This window comes from Corythoichthys intestinalis, chromosome 18, assembly GCF_030265065.1.
Source record: "Corythoichthys intestinalis isolate RoL2023-P3 chromosome 18, ASM3026506v1, whole genome shotgun sequence".
Taxonomy (NCBI): Eukaryota; Metazoa; Chordata; class Actinopteri; order Syngnathiformes; family Syngnathidae; genus Corythoichthys; species Corythoichthys intestinalis.
In genome coordinates this window covers 32,417,301-32,440,316 of record NC_080412.1, presented here as the reverse complement: position 1 = coordinate 32,440,316, position 23,016 = coordinate 32,417,301, and the positions used below count along the sequence as shown (strand labels likewise).

The 23,016-nt window shown below is 38.9% G+C and overlaps 2 protein-coding genes across 9 annotated transcripts in view; one reads left to right on the top strand and one right to left on the bottom strand.

The window, feature by feature from the left end:
* Positions 1 to 20,638, top strand: part of slc9a6b (solute carrier family 9 member 6b) — a 37,586-nt gene extending 16,948 nt beyond the window's left edge. For both annotated transcript variants that reach the window (XM_057820297.1, XM_057820295.1), the window contains 10 exons: positions 4,157 to 4,298; positions 4,486 to 4,591; positions 4,673 to 4,761; positions 4,907 to 5,020; positions 8,502 to 8,613; positions 15,655 to 15,808; positions 15,896 to 15,926; positions 16,010 to 16,098; positions 16,274 to 16,379; positions 17,026 to 20,638. In XM_057820297.1, coding sequence (XP_057676280.1) covers positions 4,157 to 4,298; positions 4,486 to 4,591; positions 4,673 to 4,761; positions 4,907 to 5,020; positions 8,502 to 8,613; positions 15,655 to 15,808; positions 15,896 to 15,926; positions 16,010 to 16,098; positions 16,274 to 16,379; positions 17,026 to 17,322 — 1,240 coding nt within the window. In that variant the 3' untranslated portion in view covers positions 17,323 to 20,638. The remainder of the gene's footprint in view (positions 1 to 4,156; positions 4,299 to 4,485; positions 4,592 to 4,672; positions 4,762 to 4,906; positions 5,021 to 8,501; positions 8,614 to 15,654; positions 15,809 to 15,895; positions 15,927 to 16,009; positions 16,099 to 16,273; positions 16,380 to 17,025) is intronic.
* Positions 1 to 23,016, bottom strand: part of il2rga (interleukin 2 receptor, gamma a) — a 113,404-nt gene that overhangs the window by 37,240 nt on the left and 53,148 nt on the right. For 4 of the 7 annotated variants that reach the window (XM_057820309.1, XM_057820312.1, XM_057820314.1 and 1 more), the window contains one exon: positions 15,708 to 15,821. The exons of 2 other annotated variants lie outside the window; for them this stretch is intronic. The gene's annotated coding sequence lies outside the window, so the exon portion shown is untranslated. Of the gene's footprint in view, positions 1 to 5,751; positions 5,872 to 15,707; positions 15,822 to 23,016 lie in introns of all 7 variants that reach the window. One more of the 7 variants, XM_057820310.1, reaches the window with a different exon arrangement.

Below are 23,016 nucleotides of genomic sequence, written 5' to 3'. Positions count from 1 at the left end.
TCTTAACAAGAGGCAATATTTTCCCGTTGAGGCGTGTTTTAACCAGAAAATTCTGTTTGTAAAGAGATTCTTAAAGGGATCCACGGATAGAAAGACTTGTAGTTCATAAAAGATAAACGTTATTATGAGTTAAAATAATTTGATATTTAAACCCCTCTTGATGTTTTCGTTTTTATTCAATTTGTAAGATTAGTTTAACTAGTAGGTCGCCGTTGTTGTTGACGTTGCAGGGCGGTCACATGGTTACGCTGCCGGGCTTCCAGAGTGTGACTCTAGCGACATAACTCTGTTGTACCCTTTCAATTTGAACCTGAGAGGAACACTAATGAGCATGACAGCACTGTGGATATTTCACAAAACGAGCAGCAAAAGCAAAATCAACAGCAAAGACGGGATGAGATGAAACGAGAGTAGGTGAAAAAAATTGTGTTCTGCCAAAATGTGCTACACTGGCGAAACGTCTTACAAGAGGTGAATTTGACACCCAAAATACTACCATGCGCTTTCACCCATTTTTGTTAAAATGCACACAGACAGAACATACTAAAGATGCATTAAGAAAATACTTAAACGTAGTAATATCAAATAAGGGTGGTTTAATTTGGTCAACAGATCAACAATCTGCTTTAAGGCCACCACAAGAAAACAATGCTTAAAAGTATGAAAGGGAAACACTTGCAGAAAGTATTTTAAGGCAATGAAAAGGTAGTAAAAGACTCAATAAAAACTAAGGCTGTCAAACGATTAAACTTTTTAATCGAGTTAATTACAGCTTAAAAATTACTCGTAATTAATCGCAATTCAAACATCTATAAAATATGCCATATTTTTCTGTAAATTATTGTTGGAATGGAAAGATGAGACACAAGACGGATATATGCATTCAACATACGGTACATAAGTACTGTATTAGTTTATTAAGACAATAAATCAACAAGATGGTATTAGCATTATTAACATTCTCTTAAAGCGATCCATGGATAGAAAGACTTGTAGTTCTTAAAAGATAAATGTTAGTACAAGTTCTAGAAATTTTATATTAAAACTAGGGCTGTCAAAATTATCGCGTTAACGCGCGGTAATTAATTTTTAAAATTAATCACGTTAAAATATTTGACGAAATTAACGCACATGTCCCGCTCAGACAGTATTCTGCCTTTTGGTAAGTTTTACAGCAAGGCTTTTTGTGCTGTCTAACAGCGAATTCTTGTGGTCGCTTTGCGACATGCTTTATTGTGTTCTTGCCAGTTCAATATGGCTGCACGACGTCTCGGGCTGACGCCTACGTTGTAATGTTGTGCTTACATGATCCTTGGACAACATTTGTCCGTAAGTATGGTTGTTGTAAAGAATGTACATATTATGTTAGTAAGGGAAATGTTATATTTTTTGTATGAGACGCTTTTTGTTTATGTTTAGTGAACCTGTATAGCGTGCTAAGCTAACGTTGTTGCTAATGCAATGCTTGTGTACTTTTTTTTGTAGTTTTACGACGGTCTAAAGAGGACAATGGCTTGAGGCCATTTTATCAATAAATCAGATGAAAAAGGAAGAAGTCTGATTATTAAGGCGTCGTTCACTAGCTGTCTAGCTTTGGAAAAAGTAGACGCTTCGGAGTGAGGACAGCATAGACAGATTTAAATGACAGTAGAGTGAAATGCCCACTACAGTCCTTATGTACCGTATGTTGAATGTATATATCCATCTTGTGTCTTATCTTTCCATTCCAGCAATTTATTATACAGAATATATATATATAATTTACAGAAAAATATGGCATATTTTTTTGTTGGTTTGAATTACGATTAATTACGATTAATTAATTTTTAAGCTGTAATTAACTCGATTAAAAATTTTAATCGTTTGACAGCCCTAATTAAAACCCCTCTTAATGTTTTCGTTTTATTAAAATTTGTAAAAATTTTCAATCAAACAAATAAAATAGTAGCTCGCCATTGTTGATGTCAATAATTACACCATGCTCACTCATTGTGCTGAAGCCCATAAAATCATATGGACCCAAACGCCAGCAGAGGGCGCCAAACACCAAAAAACAAGTAACAAGCGGACATTACACTGCTGTCATTTTAATCTGTTTGAGCGGGGCATGTGCGTTAATTACCTCAAATATTTTAACGTGATTAATTTAAAAAATTAATTACCGCCCGTTAACGCGATAGTTTTGACAGCCCTAATAAAAACACAAATTGTAAGTACTCGACGCTTTTAACCGATGAGCGCATGTGTTGGACGTCTCGCCGCTTAGAAATAATTGCAGTAACCCTGTACTATTGGTCGAGTGATAGTGACACTCTACGTCATCACCCTGAGCCTCCAATGCACGCTTAAAACATGGCGGCCGCCGTAGGTCAAAACATGTACTAAATATTATAGATTTTTAAATCAATGGCAGTATTTTATGTGTTTCTGATAACATATTTTAGTAAAAGAGAACAACTGTGGCTAATTAGAGCCTACAAGTCTTTAAGTCTGAGGTTTCCTTAAAGTAGAGGTACCACTGTACTTAAATTGATTTATTTATAAGTTAAAGAGGAAGTTCAGAATTTGTGATATTAAGCTTAATTTTCGAGTTAGCGGGGTTAAATTTGTCGGTGGAGTTGGTTTCAACAAGTTCCGTGCAGTTTGTTAGTTATCTGTTAGTTAAGGGCTCCGGACTGGCTAAGCTAACGTGAGTCAATGGTGCTTGCTAGCATGCCATTAAAAAACGAATGCGAATCACAGATGACCCATACAATCAATGGTATTGGCTATGTTTTCAGGATAATGTTATTCAAAATTACCATTGCATGTCCCTATGGAGCCCTGCAACTAACAAATAAATAACAAACTGCACGGAATTTGTTGAAACCAACTCCACTGACGAATTAAACCACCGCTTTAAACTTTAAGGAGGCGTTAACGCGATAATTTTGACAGCCCTAATATTTAAGTGATGAAACAGTTTTAAAACATGTCGAAAGTATGGAATAACGGGAGCAATTTAAATAACTTTAACGGTTGATTGACAACATTAGATTAATTAAATGTAGTTTAAAGCTGCTGATACAGAATGGGGACTCGAGTATTTTATTTACTGTTTAAACTGTTAACTTGATACTGAAATAGTTGTTTATTTAAGCCAGAGAGGATTTTTGTACAATTTTTTAACTAATGTACAAAACATTAAAAGCAGCTAATAGCTGGGGGGGGGGGGGGGGGGGGGGTGCATCAGTAATCGATTTATAATCGAATCGTAGCCTCTGAATCGTAATCGAATCGTTAGGTGCACAAAGATTCCCACCTCTAATGATCATATACCGTATTGGCTCGAATATAAGACGGTGTTTTTTTGCATTGAAATAAGACTGAAAAGAGGGGTCGTCTTATATTCGCGGTCTAGACGTTATACCCATTCACGACGCAAGATGGCGCCAGATATCATTGAAGCGATGTTCTGTCATGACAGATCTCAGGTACTCTCAAGTTTAACCAGTTTGCATATATTATTGCAATGTTTTTCCTTATTCAGATTTGTTTCAAGACTACAGTTAGTTACACCTCACTTTGATGGTTAATGCAGTTATTGCAATTTTGTTGTTTTATCACAATAGATTGGTTTATTTACATGTCAAAAACCAGAAGCCATTCATTTACAAATGTGATTGCACTTTAGTTTACATAATTAAATGTTCAGAAATTAAGATTTGAATTATGAAAAATAACATGCTTTTTCTCTCATATATATTGTTATAATCATTTGTTTCGGATGTACGGTAATTATTTTCTGTATGAAAATTAATTTGGTGTTCAAAAAGTCTTTTTTTCCAAACTTGAGTCTTGAAAAAGGGGGTCATCTTATAATCAGGGCCATCTTATATTCGGGCCAATACAGTATTATGTTTTGAATGTTTTTGTACTTTTTCTAACATGTCCTAAGGGATTTGAGTTGGTTTAAGAATAGCATGATAGCCCCAGGACAACAAACAGGCAATTAATAAGGACACAGAATCCACTGTTTGAGAGAATTTAGCTTGGTTTGGAATTTTTAACATTTACAAGCGTGTTCTGGGTTTAGATTAGGAGGTCAATTTTGGCACGCAGCGTGAATATGCAAGGCTTATACTGTGTACGATCATGCTGTTTATCCGGCCCACAGTTCCATTGTGGCCTACCAGCCGGCGGGAGACAACAGCCACAGTTTTGAGGCCATGGCCATGCTCAAGTCCTTTGGCATTTTCCTGGGTGTCTTCAGCGGATCATTTGCGCTTGGCGTGGCCACCGGTGTTGTGACGGCGCTCATATCCTTCTCATCATCTTGTTATTGCGATGAATTTTCTTGGAACGCTAGCTTCCCAATAGTGTTTTGTTATTGTATTTTTTTTTTAAATATGTCACATCTAAACAAACATGTATTCACACCTTGTTTGAGTTGTTTTGTTCTTGTATATCAAGTTAAATGGTTGATTTCGTTTAACTTTTCATCACGTGACCAAGTTTACGAAGCTGAGGGACTTCCCCTTGCTGGAGACGGCACTGTTTTTCCTCATGTCCTGGAGCACCTTCCTGTTGGCAGAGGCCTGCGGTTTTACTGGTGCCAGATTCGCATAATTATGGTTTCATTATTTTTAGATTCCGTAAACGGTCCAATAATGTTCTCATTGTCTGAATCCAGGCGTGGTTGCGGTGCTGTTCTGTGGCATCACCCAGGCTCATTACACCTATAACAATCTCTCTCGTGACTCACAGGATCGGACCAAACAGGTACAGTATGCCCCACTTATGTTTTTGGTCCAGTTGTTTCTTGTATTGATTCCAACTGGGGCATGTCATTCAAACATTAATGTCAACAAACATTACTATTAAGCATTAAGCCGCGTGTGTTGTTTGTCTTGCTGTCACGTTGCAGTTATTCGAGCTGCTCAACTTTCTGGCAGAGAACTTCATCTTCTCCTACATGGGACTGACGCTCTTCTCCTTTCAGTCGCACGTCTTCAACCCTCTGTTCATCATCGGCGCCTTTGTATCCTTGTCTTCTTGTTTATAATTTATAATGTGCATTTTGTAATTTTCATATAGTGGAAGTCCAATGTTGTTTTTGGCATCCCTTCTAATTTACGGCGTAGTATTTTGTATGAAAATACTTATTCGTCTTAGTCATATTTTAGTCATTTCAAAATGTGTTCGTGTTCATCTCGTTTTCGTTGACGAAAACCCAGACAAGTGTTTTTGTCTGCAAAATTTTAAATTTTTTGTCCAAAATGAATAAATTAAAGGCTTCCAAACATTTAGAAAGAACACTGACAGGCGAGCACGTGTCGACAAGGACAACGCCAACTTGTTGACGATAATAAACACTCGGCAGGAAAATAGTTGCCTGGCTCTGCCAGACTATTCTCCCTGTATTTTTCCAAACACTGAGAGAAATAGTCTGGAAACCATCCCATTAACGGCCTTTCGAGCAGGTACAAAATCAATCGACAAATCAGATTAGTTTATTTGCGTGACGTGTTCTTAAAGAGCAACGTCACTCTTGCGCGTCGAAAGTCGTCTCCAACACAGATGGTGAACGGGAGAGCCGAGAATATGGTCCAATCCACGGTAAAATCCCTTTTAAATGACCAAAAACACATCGACACGAGTCTTTGACAACAGTCTCTCGCGCTAGCCATGTTGAATAAACTCCGCTCTCTTCGTATGTTTACTTCCGCGCGCAAGTCCCTCGTCATTGAGAGATGTCGTCATTGTACTAACGTCATGTCTGCCCGTCGCTGATTGGTCCACTCTGCTGTCTGTTTGCTGTGGCTTGCTCCGCCCTGGAAATTGTATCCGCTGGAATGGTGGCCAGACTCAATAGCTGGAACAGCGGTGAGTCTGGTGTACCAGGCAAGGAAAATAGTACATTATTTACAATGAATCATACTTACCTGGACACCATGTACTGAATGAAAAAAAAAAGTTGCCCAAGATTTTAAAGGGGAAGTTCAGAATTTATCCAGAATTAGTCGGTGGAGTTGATTTCAACAAATTTTGTGGAGTTTGTTAGTTATTTGTTAGTTTCCATGCTCCGGAGTGGCTAAGCTAGCGTGAGTCTTGGTCCCGTCTTAGCATGCCGATAAAAATAACAACATATGCACGCATGTAAATCACCGATGACCCACGCAATCAATCTGCTATGTTTCCAGGTTCACAGATTTCATAATGTATTCACGGGACACTGGGTTCAGTGCTGATTAGGGGCCTATCTCTGTCAAAGCTGACCGAGTGGAAACACAGACAAAGAGATTTTTCCGTTGAAAATTCTCGTGAAATAAATGCTCAAATCCCTGAATTCTTCATAGATATGGACGTAAAACAATCTCGATTCTTGGTTAAAAGCAAAAAAAACATGCAGTTAGCATTTATTTTACGTAAATATTGCGAACTATGATGCTAGTCAGTAAGCAAATTAGCAGCCACCATATCATAGACAAAGATCTTTTTGTGTTGAAAATTCTTGTGAATAAATGCTTAAATCCCTGAGTTCTTTATAGATATGGATGCAAAACAGTCTCGATTCTTGGTTAAAAGCAAAAAAAAAAAAAACAAAAAAAAAAACGGCAGTTAGAATTATTTTACGTAAATATGTCGAATGTGCTGCTAGTCTTTAAGTCACTGTGGCGGCCCCCTTAGTACAACAAAGAGCTTTTTGCGTGTAAAATTCTTGTGAGTAAATGCTTTAAATCCCTGAATTCTTTATAGAAATGGACGCAAAACAGTCTCGATTCTTGGTTTAAAAGCAAAAAAACGGGCAGTTAACAGTTATTTTATGTAAATATTGTGAAGTATAATGCTAACGCTGTAGCGGCTAATTTCTCCCATTGATTATTTTGCACAACGTTTCAAAATGCATGCACGAAAAATATAAAAATTACCTTGAATCCTCAAACAAATCACTCCTGAGACAATCCTTCCTGTTTGTATGCAGTACAGCTTTCATATTTTTCAACATAAATCCGGCGTCAGATCGCTGCATGTGACCGACTGCTAATAAATGTAGCGGAGTGTGGGATGGCCCCCTTCGGGTAGGTGTGACGCAGTGAACAGGGAATGTGTCATGTCAATATATTATGAAGTCTATGTCAGGATAAAGTTATTAAAACTTCTGATTGCATGTCAATAACTGTAGCATGAACAGAAACATTTGTAATCCAGCAGCTCTGCAAGGAACAGGGTGTAGAGCGGAGGGGTATTTTTTTCTTCCAGTATGTTTATGTCGTAGCCAGCACCAAGTAACCATGGTTTATATTGTTCCTCGTTCTTCTTAGAGAAATTGTGGAAACTTTAATTTGCCCATTTCTTATGTCGATTTCCACAGCCTCTAAATGCACATTTCACCATGTTGCCGATATTTAGTCAAGGCTCAGTAGAGACTGATGCTGCATTCGAGGAAGGTGGGAAGTCAGTTTTTCCAGCCTCCTACAAGGAAAAATATAATTGGAACGCCAGTCGAACTGGGAGGCAGGTTTGCTGGAGGACAAAATGTCTTTAGATGGCCAAAATAAAAAACAACTTGTCGTGATCAGCCATGTTGCTATTTATGCTTTGAGGTTACAACTGGTACCATCCGAGTGGGATAAGTCCGACTTTCCACCTTCCTTGAATGCAGCATGAGCACAAGTGGCCGAGGCACTCCTCCCTATTGTCGTCGCATTACACATCTAAAAAAAAAATAGTCCCGCAGAATGAAATTAATTTCGGCAGTTTGGTGTGACGTTGTTTTGGCCGCATATATATTTTGAACAATGATCTGGATTTTAAATGTATTTTTTACTATGTTAGGTCTATTCATATCATTTTTTTATTGGCATGCTCAGACAGGACCATTGATGCGCGCTAGCTTAGCCACTCCGGAGCCCTGAAAATAATAGATAACTTACAAACTGCACGGACCGACTAATTACACCAACACAAACTTGAAGATTAAGCCTAATGTAAAAAATTCTCAACTTCCGCTTTAAGATGACGCTCGCCATGCTAACTGCTAATGCTAACGAGAACACGAATGCTATGCTAATGCTCCGAGTTACGTTTATTGAGATGATAACACAGTGCAGACCTTTAATGGCTAAAGCAACATTGCATATTCTCTCTTGCCAAGATTAAAAAACAAATCTTACTATGTGTTTCCAAACAAGCGAGCCTGGAGCGAGCGAGTAAGTGGGCTGAGTAAGGGTGGGTGCAGCACGTCACATGAATGACACAACCAAACACTGCTACAATGCAGGCTAACTACACATAGAATAGGAAAATGTCACCCATTTTAAGAAAACAAAAATGAGTGGACATTACTTCACTGACATTTCTAGATTTTCCTCTTTACGCTGTAGTCGTAGTTGTATCGTGTGAAACCTGCGAAGTATGCCATTCCATCCGTGACATTTTGTACTCTGTCATTAACTGGTGCCTCCATATGTCTGCCTATAGGCGCAATGGCATTTTGTCCTTGACAATTACTACTTTAGGTGGCGGTGTTCTTGGGGAGGGCGGCAAACATTTATCCATTGTCTTTCCTGCTCAACCTGGGCCGCAAGAACAAGATCGGATCCAATTTTCAACATGTCATGATGTTTGCAGGTACTATGTTGTAATAGGCACTAGGGCTGCAGCTATCGATTATTTTAGCTGTCGATTAATCGATGAACTACTAGGTTCGAATAATCGAGTAATGGTTAAGGAACATAGAAAATTAAAATACCTGAGCTGAGCCTCAAATGATGTAAAAAAATAAATACCGTATTGGCCCGAATATAAGACGGTGTTTTTCGCATTGAAATAAGACTGAAAAAGTGGGGGTCGTCTTATATTCACGGTCTAGACATTATACCCATTCACGACGCTAGATGGCACCAGATATCATTGAAGCGATGTTCTGTCATGACAGATCTGAGCTACTCTCAAGTTTAACCAGTTTGCATTGTTTTATTGCAATGTTTCTCCTTATTCAGATTTGTTTCAAGACTACAGTTACAGTTAAACCTCATTTTGATGGTTAATGCAGTTATAACAATTTTGTTTTTTTATCACAATAGATTTGTTTATTTACATTTCAAAAACCAGAATCCATTCATTTACGAATGTGATTGCAATTTAGTTTACATATTTAAATGTTCAGATATTAAGATTTGAATGAGGCAAAATAACATGCTAATTTCTCTCAAATATATTTTTATAATTTGTTTCGGATGTACTGTAATTATTTTCTGTATAAAAATTAATTTGGTGTTCAAAAAGTCTTTTTTTCAAACTTGAGTCTTGAAAAAGAGAGGGTCGTCTTATAATCAGGGCCATTTTATATTTGGACCAATACGGTAAATGAGGATCTAAGTACAACAAAAAGTACAATTGGCTAATTTACATAGCAAAAGTCCGCTAGCATAAATGCTATAAAACGCAAACGTATTTTTTTTTTTTTTTTTTACAATTATCAAATGGTTCAAACACAAACACATATTCCCACAAAACACGTCTATATATAGCAATAAACTAAATTACGAATGCATTAAAAAAACATTACCTCAAAGAAAAACTTATGTAGATCTTAACAGGTGAAATGAGTTGTGTCATATTCACTGTCGCCACTAGAGGGCTGTGTATCCACCCAAATCAATAAAACTAAATGCAAACATTTTCAAAATAAACCATTACAACGCCACTCTAATTAAACGAATACTCGAAGCAGCAGAATTTAATTCGAACCTTTTTTCTAATCGAATTACTCGAGTTAATCGATTAATCGTTGTGGCACTAATAGACACTCGTGAGGTCGCTAAGGTCAAAACATCTGAACGTTCTCTTGCAAAATGTGGTGAACAATTTCATCTACACCTGCACTGAAACAATGGCCAACAATAGGTGATGAAAACTAAAATAAAAAAACTCACACATACTAACAAAGTACGTACACATATTTTTCTGTGCGTCCAAAAATATATTATTAATCCTTTTTAGTAAACAAAACTCAAAGGTGACCATCTAAAAAAAAAACTAGAAGGTTACACTACAATAATCGAAATAATTTTCAACATATAAAATACGTATCAACGATCTGAACAGTATCTTCCCATGTGTATAAAATTATAGGTTGACACTATGAACTAAACTACTGAGAGGAATGGAATTTTTTAATGTGCATGTACAACATTGCATTAAAAAAAGTACTTGCAGGAGGCAAACCATGATTCTCTGAGGCTCCATTTGAAGTGGTATTGCTTTAGGCTTCAACTAAATAAAGGTGCTGACATGAGGTGGAAGCACAAATATTGCAAAAGGCAAATTTAAGATCAAACATGTTTTGTGATTTATCTCAGTTGTACTGAGACAGGCAAGCACTTTTGATGTTATTATCATAAATACATTGCCAGAGGTCCGCTTAAGTAGAACAATCATTTGCTAAATTTACAGTCCAGCGCATACTGTAGACTGTAACACACATTTGAATAAAAGCCCAAAGCTACAATTTAGGAGAGTTTGTTGTGCTTCTATTGAGTAAATATAGGAATTCATATAACCCAAGGCTGTACAGTTATTTAGTACCTATAAAGTGCATTCATAACCTGATGGGAATGGTCAAAATGTAGTCTTTTACACAATACCATGACAGCTTTTAAATAAAACAATGTGCTTTTGGGGCAGCCTTTCCATTAATTTTTAAAAAACTGAATATAATTTTCTCTTGATCAATTTTCAGTGCTCCTGTGGTCATTTTCTTTCCGAAATGTTCCCAAATGACCTGATATGATTAGGCCACGCCCCCCAAACGTCCCCAAATGACCGGATATGACTAGGCCACGCCCCCAAACGTTCCCAAATGACCTGAAATGACCAGGCCACGCCCCCAATATGTCACCAAATCAATAGGAAGTGACCTGATATTGTCCCAGAAATGTTAGCAAACCAACCTGGGCTGATACACTGGGGCAAATAAGTATTTAGTCAACCACTAATTGTGCAAGTTCTCCCACTTGAAAATATTAGAGAGGCCTGTAATTGTCAACATGGTTAAACCTCAACCATGAGAGACAGAATGTGGAAAAAAAAAAAACAGAAAATCACATTGTTTGATTTTTCAATAATTTATTTGCAAATCATGGTGGAAGATAAGTATTTGGTCAATACCAAAAGTTCATCTCAATACTTTGTTATGTACCCTTTGTTGGCAATAATGGAGGCCAAACGTTTTCTGTAACTCTTCACAAGCTTTTCACACACTGTTGCTGGTATTTTGGCCCATTCCTCCATGCAGATCTCCTCTAGAGCAGTGATGTTTTGGGGCTGTCGTTGAGCAACACGGACTTTCAACTCACTCTGCAGATTTTCTATGGGGTTGAGACCTGGAGACTGGCTAAACTACTCCAGGACCTTGAAATGCTTCTTACGAAGCCACTCATTTGTTGCCCGGGCTGTGTGTTTGGGATCATTGTCATGCTGAAAGAGCCAGCCACGTCTCATCTTCTATGCCCTCGCTGATGGAAGGAGATTTTCACTCAAAATCTCTCGATACATGGCCCCATTCATTCTTTCCTTTACACAGATAAGTCGTCCTGGTCCCAAAGCATAATGTTTCCACCCCAATGCTTCACAGTGGGTATGGTGCAATTCAGTATTTATTTTCCTCCAAACAAGAGAACCTGTGTTTCTACCAAAAAGTTCTATTTTGGTTTCATCTGACCATAACACATTCTCCCAGTCCTCTTCTGGATCATCCAATGCTCTTTAGCGAACCGCAGACGGGCCTGGACGTGTACTTTCTTCAGCAGGGGGACACAACTGGCAGTGCAGGATTGGAGTCCCTGGCGGCGCATTGTGTTACTGATGGTAGCCTTTGTTACTGTGGTCCCAGCTCTCTGTAGGTCATTCACTAGGTCCCCCGTGTGGTTCTGGGATTTTTGCTCCCCGGTCTTGTTATCATTTTAACGCCACGGGGTGAGGAGGGAGTTGAAAGTCCGTGTTGCCCAATGACAGCCCCAAAACATCACTGCTCTAGAGGAGATCTGGATGGAGGAATGGGCCAAAATACCAGCAACAGTGTGTGTCCGTTATTGCCAACAAAGGGTGCATAACAAAGTATTGAGACGAACTTTTGGTATGCATCAAATACTTATTTTCCACCATGATTTGCAAATAAATTCTTTAAAAATTAAACAATGTGATTTTCTGGGTTTTTTTCCCCCACAGTCTGTTTCTCATGGTTGAGGTTTACCCATGTTGACAATTACAGGCCTCTCTAATATTTTCAGGTGGGAGAACTTCCACAATTAGTGGTTGACTAAATACTTATTTGCCCCACTGTATAAGATCTGTATAGCCACACATGAAAGACTCAAGAGTAATTTCTCCAGAAATTGCAGTTTCTAGTTTTTATCGAACACCACACAGAGAAATGGATCATCCACACAGCAATCACTAAAATTTACTCTGCCTTTTTACACCAGTAGAGGGAAGTGTTGTTTAAATATTGTTTGGCATGGTTTTCTTTTGTTCTTTTCCTGTAGTGAAAGGTGAGTGTTAAATGTTGTTTTTTATTATTTTGACAACACTTATCTGTTTTTACAGTGGCACAATGGCAGTGGCGATTGCTCTAAGACTGCAAGGGAAGCTCAGCTTCCCCCAAAATGTCAAACGATAACTGATCAAATGTACAGGTTGTCCCCGGTTTACGAACTAGTTCCGTTCCTGCGGTGGCGATATACTGTAACTCGGATTTCAAATAAAATAAAAAAATCAATTTATTTCCATAGCTCTTTACAAAACCCCCAAAGGTCCACAAAGTGCTTTACAACAACAATATAGTTCACAATAAATAAAAGGCAGGAAAGTATTCTCCAGTGACACTGAGCGAGAAAAACAAAATAAAAAAAAACAACGCATCGCGGTAAAAGTCAAAACAGCAAATAAAACAATAAAACATAACATCCAAAGCATTTAAACCCTTAAGAAATGAAACCAGGCTACCCTAGTCTGGATAATTGGCGAGTCTAAACAACTGGGTCTTTAACCATGATTTTAAAAGGCCTGGATTCTTAATGGTGCGGTATTCAGGGGTTAGGCTGTTCCACAATCTGGGGGCAGCAACTGTAAAAGATCGATCACCCAACTGTTTAAGTCTTGACCTTGGAACTTTCAAAAGAAGCGGGCCGGTAGAACAAAGAGCCCTGACAAAGTTAGGAAGGTTTAAAATCTCCGACAAATAAGAAGGAGCCAGCTCATTAGTAGAATTAAAAACAAACAGTAAGAGTTTGAAATCAGTTCTAAAATTAACTGGAAGCCAGCAGAGAGATAACAGCACGGGTGTAATATGTTCATGTCTGGGTGTACCAGTTAATCAAGCAGCAGCATTTTGAACAAGTTGCAGACTATAGAGGACTTTCAAAGACAAACAAAAAGTGCATTGCAGTCGTCCAGTCTTGAGCTTATAATGGCAAGAATTGCTTTTTCAATGTCAGATTTCCGCGTAAATCAGAATTAACCCTTTAAATCAGGGCTGTCAAAATTATCGTGTTAACGGGCGGTAATTATTTTTTAAAATACATCACGTTAAAATATTTGACGCAATTAACGCACCTGCCCCGCTCAAACAGATTAAAATGACAGCAGTGTAATGTCCGCTTGTTACTTGCTTTTTGGTGTTTGGCGCCCTCTGCTGGCGCTTGGGTCCAAATGATTTAATGGGCTTCAGCACAATGAGTGAGCATGGTGTAATTATTGATATCAACAATGGTGAGCTATTAGTTTATTTTTTTGATTGAAAATTTTACAAATTTTAATAAAACGAAAACATTAAGAGGAGATTTAATATAAAACTTCTATAACTTGTACTAACATTTATCTTTTAAGAACTACAAGTCTTTCTATCCATGGATCACTTTCAGAGAATGTTAATAATGTTAATGCCATCTTGTTGATTTATTGTCTTAATAAACAAATGCAGTACTTATGTACCGTATGTTGAATGTATATATCCGTCTTGTGTCTTATCTTTCCATTCCAACAATAATTTACAGAAAAATATGGCATGTTTTGTAGATGGTTTGAATTGCGTTTAATTACGATTAATTTTTAAGCTGTAATTAACTCGATTAACAATTTTAATCATTTGACAGCCCTACTTTAAATACCTCAAAACACTCCTAAATAGAAAAACACTATTAAAGGAATCGGACCTTCTAGCCAGACCGCTGGAATCGCGCCAGCCGAACCACCGGACACACGCTGGCGCAGCTCCAACGACCCGGGCCGGCAAATCCCGACAAACCGGCCAGAGGGCCAAACTCTGTGCGTTCACGTTAGTCTTAACCCTTTGTACTGACTCCATTTTGAAAGGTTTAAAGAAGGCTCGCCGAGAAAGAGTTGACAATTTATTCGGGTCGACAGCGATCAAACAGAAAGGCCAAACAGACACAGACTCGGGCGAGGTGGCAAACTCAAGGCTAGGTTTATCCCGGTTAATGGACAGTATGTGGGGTTTCTCTGCATGATGATTGGATAGTCTATCTGAGGATGAATCCCTTTTTGATTGACAGCGAAATGAGCGAAAGTGACTTATCGTATTAACATCTATGGGAGGCATTTTTCAGTTTTCGTTCTGTTGTTCTGAGTTGAACCTAAGACTTTATTAATCAAACTAGCAACACTTGCATTGTTAAAAATGACTAGCGGAGAATTGAGCTTCAATTTCTGGTGTGTTTTTTTTTTTTAATTGTAGCTGCTTGTGTTTGCAGACTTTGACTTCTGGCACTCTAGTTTCTTTCCCTACCGAATAGCTTGTGCTGCTGAGCCCCTCCACCGTCACAAAGCACTCACAGGCGGAGCTTCCCTCATTGAAAGACCACCATTCGCCACTGCCTTGATAATATGGAGCAAATGCTAATAAATTAGGGCTGTCAAACAATTGAAATTTTTAATCGAGTTAATTACAGCTTAAAAATTAATCGTAATTAATCGCAATTCAAACCATCTGTAAAATATGCCATATTTTTCTGTAAATTATTGTTGGAATGGAAAGATAAGACACAAGATGGATATATACATTAAACATACGGTACATAAGTACTGTATTTATTTATTATAACAATAAATCGACCAGATTAACATTATTAACATTCTGTTAAAGCGATCCATGGGTAGAAAGACTTGTAGTTCTTAAAAGATAAATGTTAGTACAAGTTATCGAAATTTTATATTAAAACCCCTCTTAATGTTTTAGTTTCAATAAAATGAGTAAAATTTTCAATCAAAAAATAAACTAGTAGCCCGCCATTGTTGCTCATGGGGGCTGAAGCCCATAAAATCAGTCGTACCCAAGCGCCAGCAGAGGGCGGCAAAACTCCAAAAAACACAAGTAACAAGTGGACATTGCACTGTGCTGTCATTTTAATCTGTTTGAGTGGGGCATGTGCATTAATTGCGTCAAATATTTTAATGTGATTAATTAAAAAAAAAAAAAAATACCGCCCGTTAACGCGATAATTTTGACAGACCTATAATAAATATTTAAAATGTTTTTCACTTTTTAATTTAACTAATAAACAATGTTTTTATTACTGAGAAGGATCTGAATATTGCTCAAAAGTTAGAGTTATTGCACTCCTATTATTCTATGCTTCTTGTGCACTGTAGGCTTGCGCGGAGCCATGACATTCGCCCTTTCCATCCGAGACACAGCCACTTACGCCCGCCAGATGATGTTCTCCACCACCTTGCTGATCGTCTTCTTCACTGTGTGGATCTGCGGAGGTGGCACTATGCCTATGCTGTCCTTCATGAGCATTCCGTAAGGACGACACCTAAAGTCATATTTTTATTGTGAGTTTTTCTTTCCCCCTGCATTCAAAAATCAGCTCTTTGTCTTCCCCCTCAGTGTGGGCGTGGACTCTGATCAAGACCACACGGTAAGAATGACAGCTTAACATCTATTGGGTAACTTTAAAAAAAATAAAAATAAAAAAACATGACGGAATGTTTTGCCTGACAGAGTTCGGGAATGTTGGATGGTTCATTGAGGAGGAACACAAAGCATGAAAGCGCTTGGCCCTTCAGGATCTGGTACAACTTTGATCACAAGTATCCTTTGATGTGGAGCAACGGAGGATTTTAATTGAGCATTTTTATTACTGATTTAATCCCTCAAGGGGAGAATCATTTTACATTTTGGTGTACTTGTTAAAGCACTTGTGTCATTTTGTGGATATTTTGACTTTTTCCAAAATGTTTGAGGTCTTTGACAACTTTCAATCAGCTACCTGAAACCGCTCCTGACCCACAGCGGCCCCCCTCTCACCGCCACCCTGCCCGCCTGTTGTGGACCGTTGGCGCGGTGCCTCACTAGCCCCCAAGCATACGAGGTTTGGAGAAAATTGCATTATTTAGAAACGTCTGAATAGGCAACATCGTTTGAGTGACTTGAAAGTTTTAAAGTTGCCATAGGATCGATACAATGAGGAGCAGAAGTATTTGCACCCATAGTTTTTTTGCAAGTTCACCCACTTAGAAAATAGGCAGAGGTCTGAAATTTCAATCATAGATGCATTTCCACTCACAGAGACACAATCTAAAAAAAAAATCCAGAAATCACATTGTATGATTTGTTGAAATTCGCCTCCCCAGACAAGCTGCACTGAAACAGCTACAGCTGAACAAAGTGCCGCTCTGCTGATGCTGCCTCCGCGCGCGCCAACCGGGAAGGCGGAACTTTGCGTGTTCTCTTCTTATTTTAACCCTTTGTACTGACTCCCGTGTTTCAAAAGTTTGAAGACTCACCAAAAACAGGTTGACAATTTAAACAACAAAAACAAGGCAAAAACATACGACAGAGGGAACAATGCTGAATCCAAAGCAAGGCTACATAGCAAATGTTTCCGAGCAGCAAATCGGTCATCTCAGTGTCCAGTGTTTTTTTAAGTTTAAGTTTTTTTTAAGTTTTCTAAATACTTCTGCTCCTCACTAAACTTATTTTAGCGTCTCATCCACGGTTTGTTATTCGCACACTAGAATGAAGGGCAACTCCACGACGACGACTCCGACTTTATTCTGAACGACGCCAGAGTGAGCTCCATGTATGCCGACGTCACCGTCAGTACGGACGGCTCGGGCTCCAGCGGCGTCAAGCGTCACCGCCCATCCGACGAGGGCCTGGATCACGAACTAGCGCTGGCCGAGCACGAGGTGCCCATCCGGGGAACCCGCCTGGTCTTGCCAATGAACGACCCCGCCGATCCCCCGACGACCGTGACCCTACCTCCGCCACCTTCGCCGCCCCGTTCGGACCCCCGTAGGCACAGACTGTAAGGAAAGTGTTTCGTGGTTGCGAGATGTGGCTCCTTGTTTTCATTATTGAATATTTCATTCAAGTTGATTCTGACCTGAGAGCTATGTTAAGGCAGTAGCTATACTTAGATGACTGTACTGTATTTCCTGCAGGCTGTTCATAACAATTTTCCAACTACACTACACAAATCAAGCTAAAATAGGTGAACTGTCAGATTTTATGTGACTTTAAAGGTCTTTTAAAAGAAACATAATTAACCCTACTTACTAACACTGCACCTTATGAAATAAAATAGCCTGCCTTAATCATTACGGTCACATAATTATAGCTGTTGTTGATTTTTATTGACTGGAATAAACCTCTCTTTCAATGTTTCTCGTCGCTAAAAATCTTCATGCGGACCGGTCCACTTCAGCTATGTAAGGAGTGACTGTGTTTAAACTTGAACATGAAGGTAGTACAAGCCAGGTACTATACATGTTAAGTAAACTGATCGAGAGGCTAAGCCACATGCAAACTGACTACTTCCACACTCCTCTAAGTACATTTTCGCATTTCCTGTGCGTTTCAATAATGTGTGAATTTATTTATGAATGTATTTATTTGTTGTTTTGAGCTTTGACATTTCTTTATCATTATTTGTTCTAGAGGTTAGACAACTCAGTGGCGAGAAGCACCTTTTTTAACCCCCTCGAAGCACCACGGTTGATTCATCTCACGAGAGGTACGCTGTATGAATGTAGGAAGGGAGAATTTGTGGATTTTCATTCAGGAAGTTTCTTATTGTATGCGTGCGTAGAAAAATGTTCGAAGTCAAGATGAGAAATTCCCCTTTGAACATCGTTTACAGCAGTGGCGGAACAAATGTGAACACGGCTCGGGTGCGACGAGTATAAACGGGACGCCCCGAGTGGACCGTCAAAGGGGAGGTGGGGGGGTTGTACTGGACAATTATTCGTGGGCCCCGCCACACTTTCGCAGTCTCCTTAAGGCAAACCACGGACAGAAAGACTTGTAGTTATTGAAATATAAATGTTATTATTAAGGTTGTTCCGATCATGTTTTTTTGCTTCCGATCCGATCCCAATCATTTTAGTTTGAGTATCTGCCGATCCCGATATTTCCCGATCCGATTGCTTTTTTTGCTCCCGATTCAATTCCAATCATTCCCGATAATTTTTCCCGATCATGTACATTTTGGCAGTGCATTAAGAAAAAAATGAATAAAACTCGGACGAATATATACATTCAACATACAGTACATAAGTACTGTATTTGTTTATTATGACAATAAATCCTCAAGATGGCATTTACATTATTAACATTCTTTCTGTGAGAGGGATCCACTGATAGAAAGACTTGTAATTCTTAAAGGATAAATGTGACTTTGTATATTGTGACTAAATATTGCCATATAGTGTATTTGTTGAGCTTTCAGTAAATGATACTGTAGCCATTTAACTGTTCTGCCCAAATGCATGATGGGAAGTGCAACCATGACTGTGCGTAGTGGCACCAATTGATATATCTTCTCTGCGTTGGTAAATAACATAGTGTGTTAAGCAAAATATCAACTACTACCTTTCTTCCCCACATTGGTTCCCACGATATTTCTAATTGTTTTCTAATTGTTGAGAGAGGGATAGTAAGGCTTTAGACAATTAAAAAAAAGCTCCAAATGCTGCCAAAATTCACTCTACTCATATTATGCTGCCTTTTAGCTCTATATATAGGTAAAACGGCGCCATTATAGATTGAACGCGACAATGCGTGAGTGGGTCGTGCAGAGCATGCGTTAATTGCATTAAATATTTTAACATGATTAATTGAAAAAAAAAAATTACCGCCGTTAACGCAATAAATTTGATAGCCCTACTTTAAGCCAAAACTAAAGACTCTGGATGATTGTAAGACATTTTGTCTGTAACGTTAAATACAGTTAGAAAACGATTTAATTTAAAAAAAAAAAAAAAAAAAAAAAAAGTTAAAAAAAGGCATGTCCGATATTTTTTTTGCCGATTCCGATACTCTGAAAATGACGTGATCGGACCCGATCGATCGGGACATCTTTAGTTATTATGAGTTAAAATAATTTGATATTAAAACCCCTCTCAATGTTTTCGTTTTTATAAAATTTGAAAAATTAGTTTTAGTCGCCATTGTCGTTGATGACACAATGCACTCTGGGCGGTGACGTCACCTAAACATGTCGTGGGTTCTGCCCTTCCAATTTGAACTCGAGTGGAAAAGTGATGAGCAGGACAGCACTGTCGATATTTCACAAAACGAGCAGCAAAAGCAATTAAATGAAGGTCTCCAGCGGGATTCGAACCCACATTTTCCGTGCGACAGATGAGCACGTACACCACAGGACTATACTTCCGCGTGACGTTAGATTTATGATTTTCCTTATAAAACAATCGCAACCCACATGCATTGTCTGTCTGTGCAGTAAAACCTGAAAGGCAAACACAGCTGTAAAGAAAGTCCGGCCGACTTGACCACTGAATACGAAAACGCGACTCACTCCAGACAGCAAGCAGACAACAATGACATAGGGATTATGTAAAAGCGTTTTTTGAACATACACAAAAAAAATCACGCGATCGCGAAAAGGGAGACACAAAAAGGGTCCGTGACAATAGGTCAGGATCAATTAAAAAAAAAAAAAAAAAAAAACTCAGAGGGAAAACAACGGTGAGAGGCAGACAAACGGGAAAAAAAGAGGCAATGATGCTACTAGCAACGAAGGGATATACAAACTGTCAAATGGCAGCAAGTCAATATCTCGGCAAGCCGCCTAGGATCGTTTTAAACACACTGCTGATGAGTTGGAATTGGATGCAGGTACGACGTTCATCCCACAGCTACACAACAAAACAATCAGACCAGCAGCAGAGTGTGTCAAAATCATGCCAGTCATCATAATGGCTTCGCTTGCTAGCCAACACAGCTATTCTCCCAGTCCAGCCCAACCACGTCATCACCCCCAGCGTGCCTTGCACCCGTAAAACGTGGCACCCGCTGAAGGTTAAAACATATACTAAATATTATAGATTTTAAAATCAATATCAGTAATTTACAGTGGGTCAAATAAGTATTTAGTCAACCACTAATTGTGCAAGTTCTCCCACTTGAAAATATTAGAGAGGCCTGTAATTGTCAACATGGGTAAACCTCTACCATGAGAGACAGAATGTGGAAAAAAAAAACAAGAAAATCACATTGTTTGATTTTTAAAGAATTTATTTGCTAATCATGGTGGAAAATAAGTACTTGGTCAATACCAATAGTTCATCTCAGTACTTTGTTATGTACCCTTTGTTGGCAATAATGGAGGCCAAACGTTTTCTGTAACTGCACAAGCTTTTCACACACTGTTGCTTGTATTTTGGCCCATTCCTCCATGCAAATCTCCTCTAGAGCAGTGATGTTTTAGGGCTGTTGTTGGGCAACACGGACTTTCAACTCCCTCCTCACCCCGTGGCGTCAAAATGATAACAAGAACGCTGGGCAAAAATCCCAGAACCACACGGGGGGACCTAGTGAATGACCTACAGAAAGCTGGGACCACAGTAACAAAGGCTACTATCAGTAACACAATGCGCCGCCAGGGACTCAAATTCTGCACTGCCAGACGTGTCCCCCTGCTGAAGAAAGTATACGTCCAGGCCCGTCTGCGGTCCGCTAGAGAGCATTTGGATGATCCAGAAGAGGACTGGGAGAATGTGTTATGGCCTGGACGTGCACTTTCTTCAGCAGGGGGACACGTCTGGCAGTGCAGGATTTGAGTCCCTGGCGGCGCATCGCGTTACTGATAGTAGCCTTTGTTACTGTGGTCCCAGCTCTCTGGAGGTCATTAAATAGGTCCCCCCGTGTGGTTCTGGGATTTTTGCTCACTGTTCTTGTTATCAGTTTGACGCCACGGGGTGAGGAGGGAGTTGAAAGTCCGTGTTGCCCAACGACAGCCCCAAAACATCACTGCTTTAGAGGAGATCTGCATGGAGGAATGGGCCAAAATACCAGCAACAGTGTGTGAAAAGCTTGTGAAGAGTTACAGAAAACGTTTGGCCTTCATTATTGCCAACAAAGGGTACATAACAAAGTATTGAGTATTGACCAAATACTTATTTTCCACCATGATTTGCAAATAAATTCTTTAAAAATCAAGCAATATGATTTTTTGTTTTTTTTTCCACATTGTCTCTCATGGTTGAGGTTTACCCATGTTGACAATTACAGGCCTCTCTAATATTTTCAAGTGGGAGAACTTGCACAATTAGTGCTTGACTAAATACTTATTTGCCCCACTGTATGTGTTTCTAACAATATATTTTAGTAAAAGAGAAAAAATGTGGCTTATTAGTGCCTACAAGTCTTTAAGTCCAAGGTTCCCTTTAAGACAATCGTGTGGTGTGTGTGCAAGTAGAATTTTTTGGCGGGCTGGCACAGATATTTTAACATTTAAACACTATATTACAGCTCGACATCATCTTACCTTTCTGTTTGACCGTTACCCTCACCCAACTATGCCCACTTTACGCCGGGCCATACCCTCAGCACCCCCCTAAGCGCTGATCTGATTCTTGCGACGCACATAAGCATTTCACGTCTTAGCTCTACTGTTGTGAATTCAAGTGCCTAATATGTAAATTGAACTCCTCCGTGTAGATTTGTACAGTTGATTAGTGCAGTCAGGTGACTATTTCGATTGACACTAAACGAGCCAATTGATACGGAATGTGCTCGGAACAGTCGGTTTAACGGTCATTTTTAGGTGCAAATGAGATTAGAGCTAATCACATTGTACAAACGTGCTGAATTTGAGTGTACGTTACTTGGAATTTTAAAACAGTGAAACCTCCACAGGCGTATTGCATTGGACTTGGGAGGTTGTGCTGTAGCAATACAAAAGGATCTCACCCACTCGTCTGCTTCGGTGTGTGTGTAGTTTGTTGGACTGAAACTCGACCAGGTTAGTTACCACCGTAAGCGCATCTTTTGACATTACAATAGCAAGATGAATTATTTAAACCCTCAAAGTGTTGTTTTTGTTTCAAGTATTATTCAGAATCAAATCAACATATTCCACATAATATGGATGAGCGTGGAACTTTAATGTGTGAATGATTTACATGTACTGTAGATGTGCAGGTTTAATTTATGGCACTTAACTCATAGTGACGAGCTTTAAAACTACCAGTAACTATATTTTTTTGGGGAAAAAGTCTGATTCTGCTTTTTGTAGAGATTGAACACTGGAATTTGTGAGCATGGAAGTAATGTGTGAATATGTCAACCTTAAAAAAAGAAATGTGATCTAATGTTCAGGAAATATGTGACTGACTTCTTCCCTTCTTTTTGGTCTCCTGTCTGCCATCTTGCAAATGTACATGAAATAAATGTCATGGACTGCACGTAGTTTGTTCTTGATCTGTGAATGTATTTAGATGAAGTAAGGTAATCCATTTTCATTTTTGTAGTGGTGTTTTGACTGATTTGGTGGTCCACATCATTAGGAGAATGGTTTATCCTGTCACTGAAATATATACATTGGGGCAAATAAGTATTTAGTCAACCACCAATTGTGCAAGTTCTCCTACTTGAAAAGATGAGAGAGGCTTGTAATTGTCAACATGTGAAAACCTCAACCATGAGACACAGAATGTGGAAAAAAACAGAAAATCACATTGTTTGATTATTAAAGAATTTAT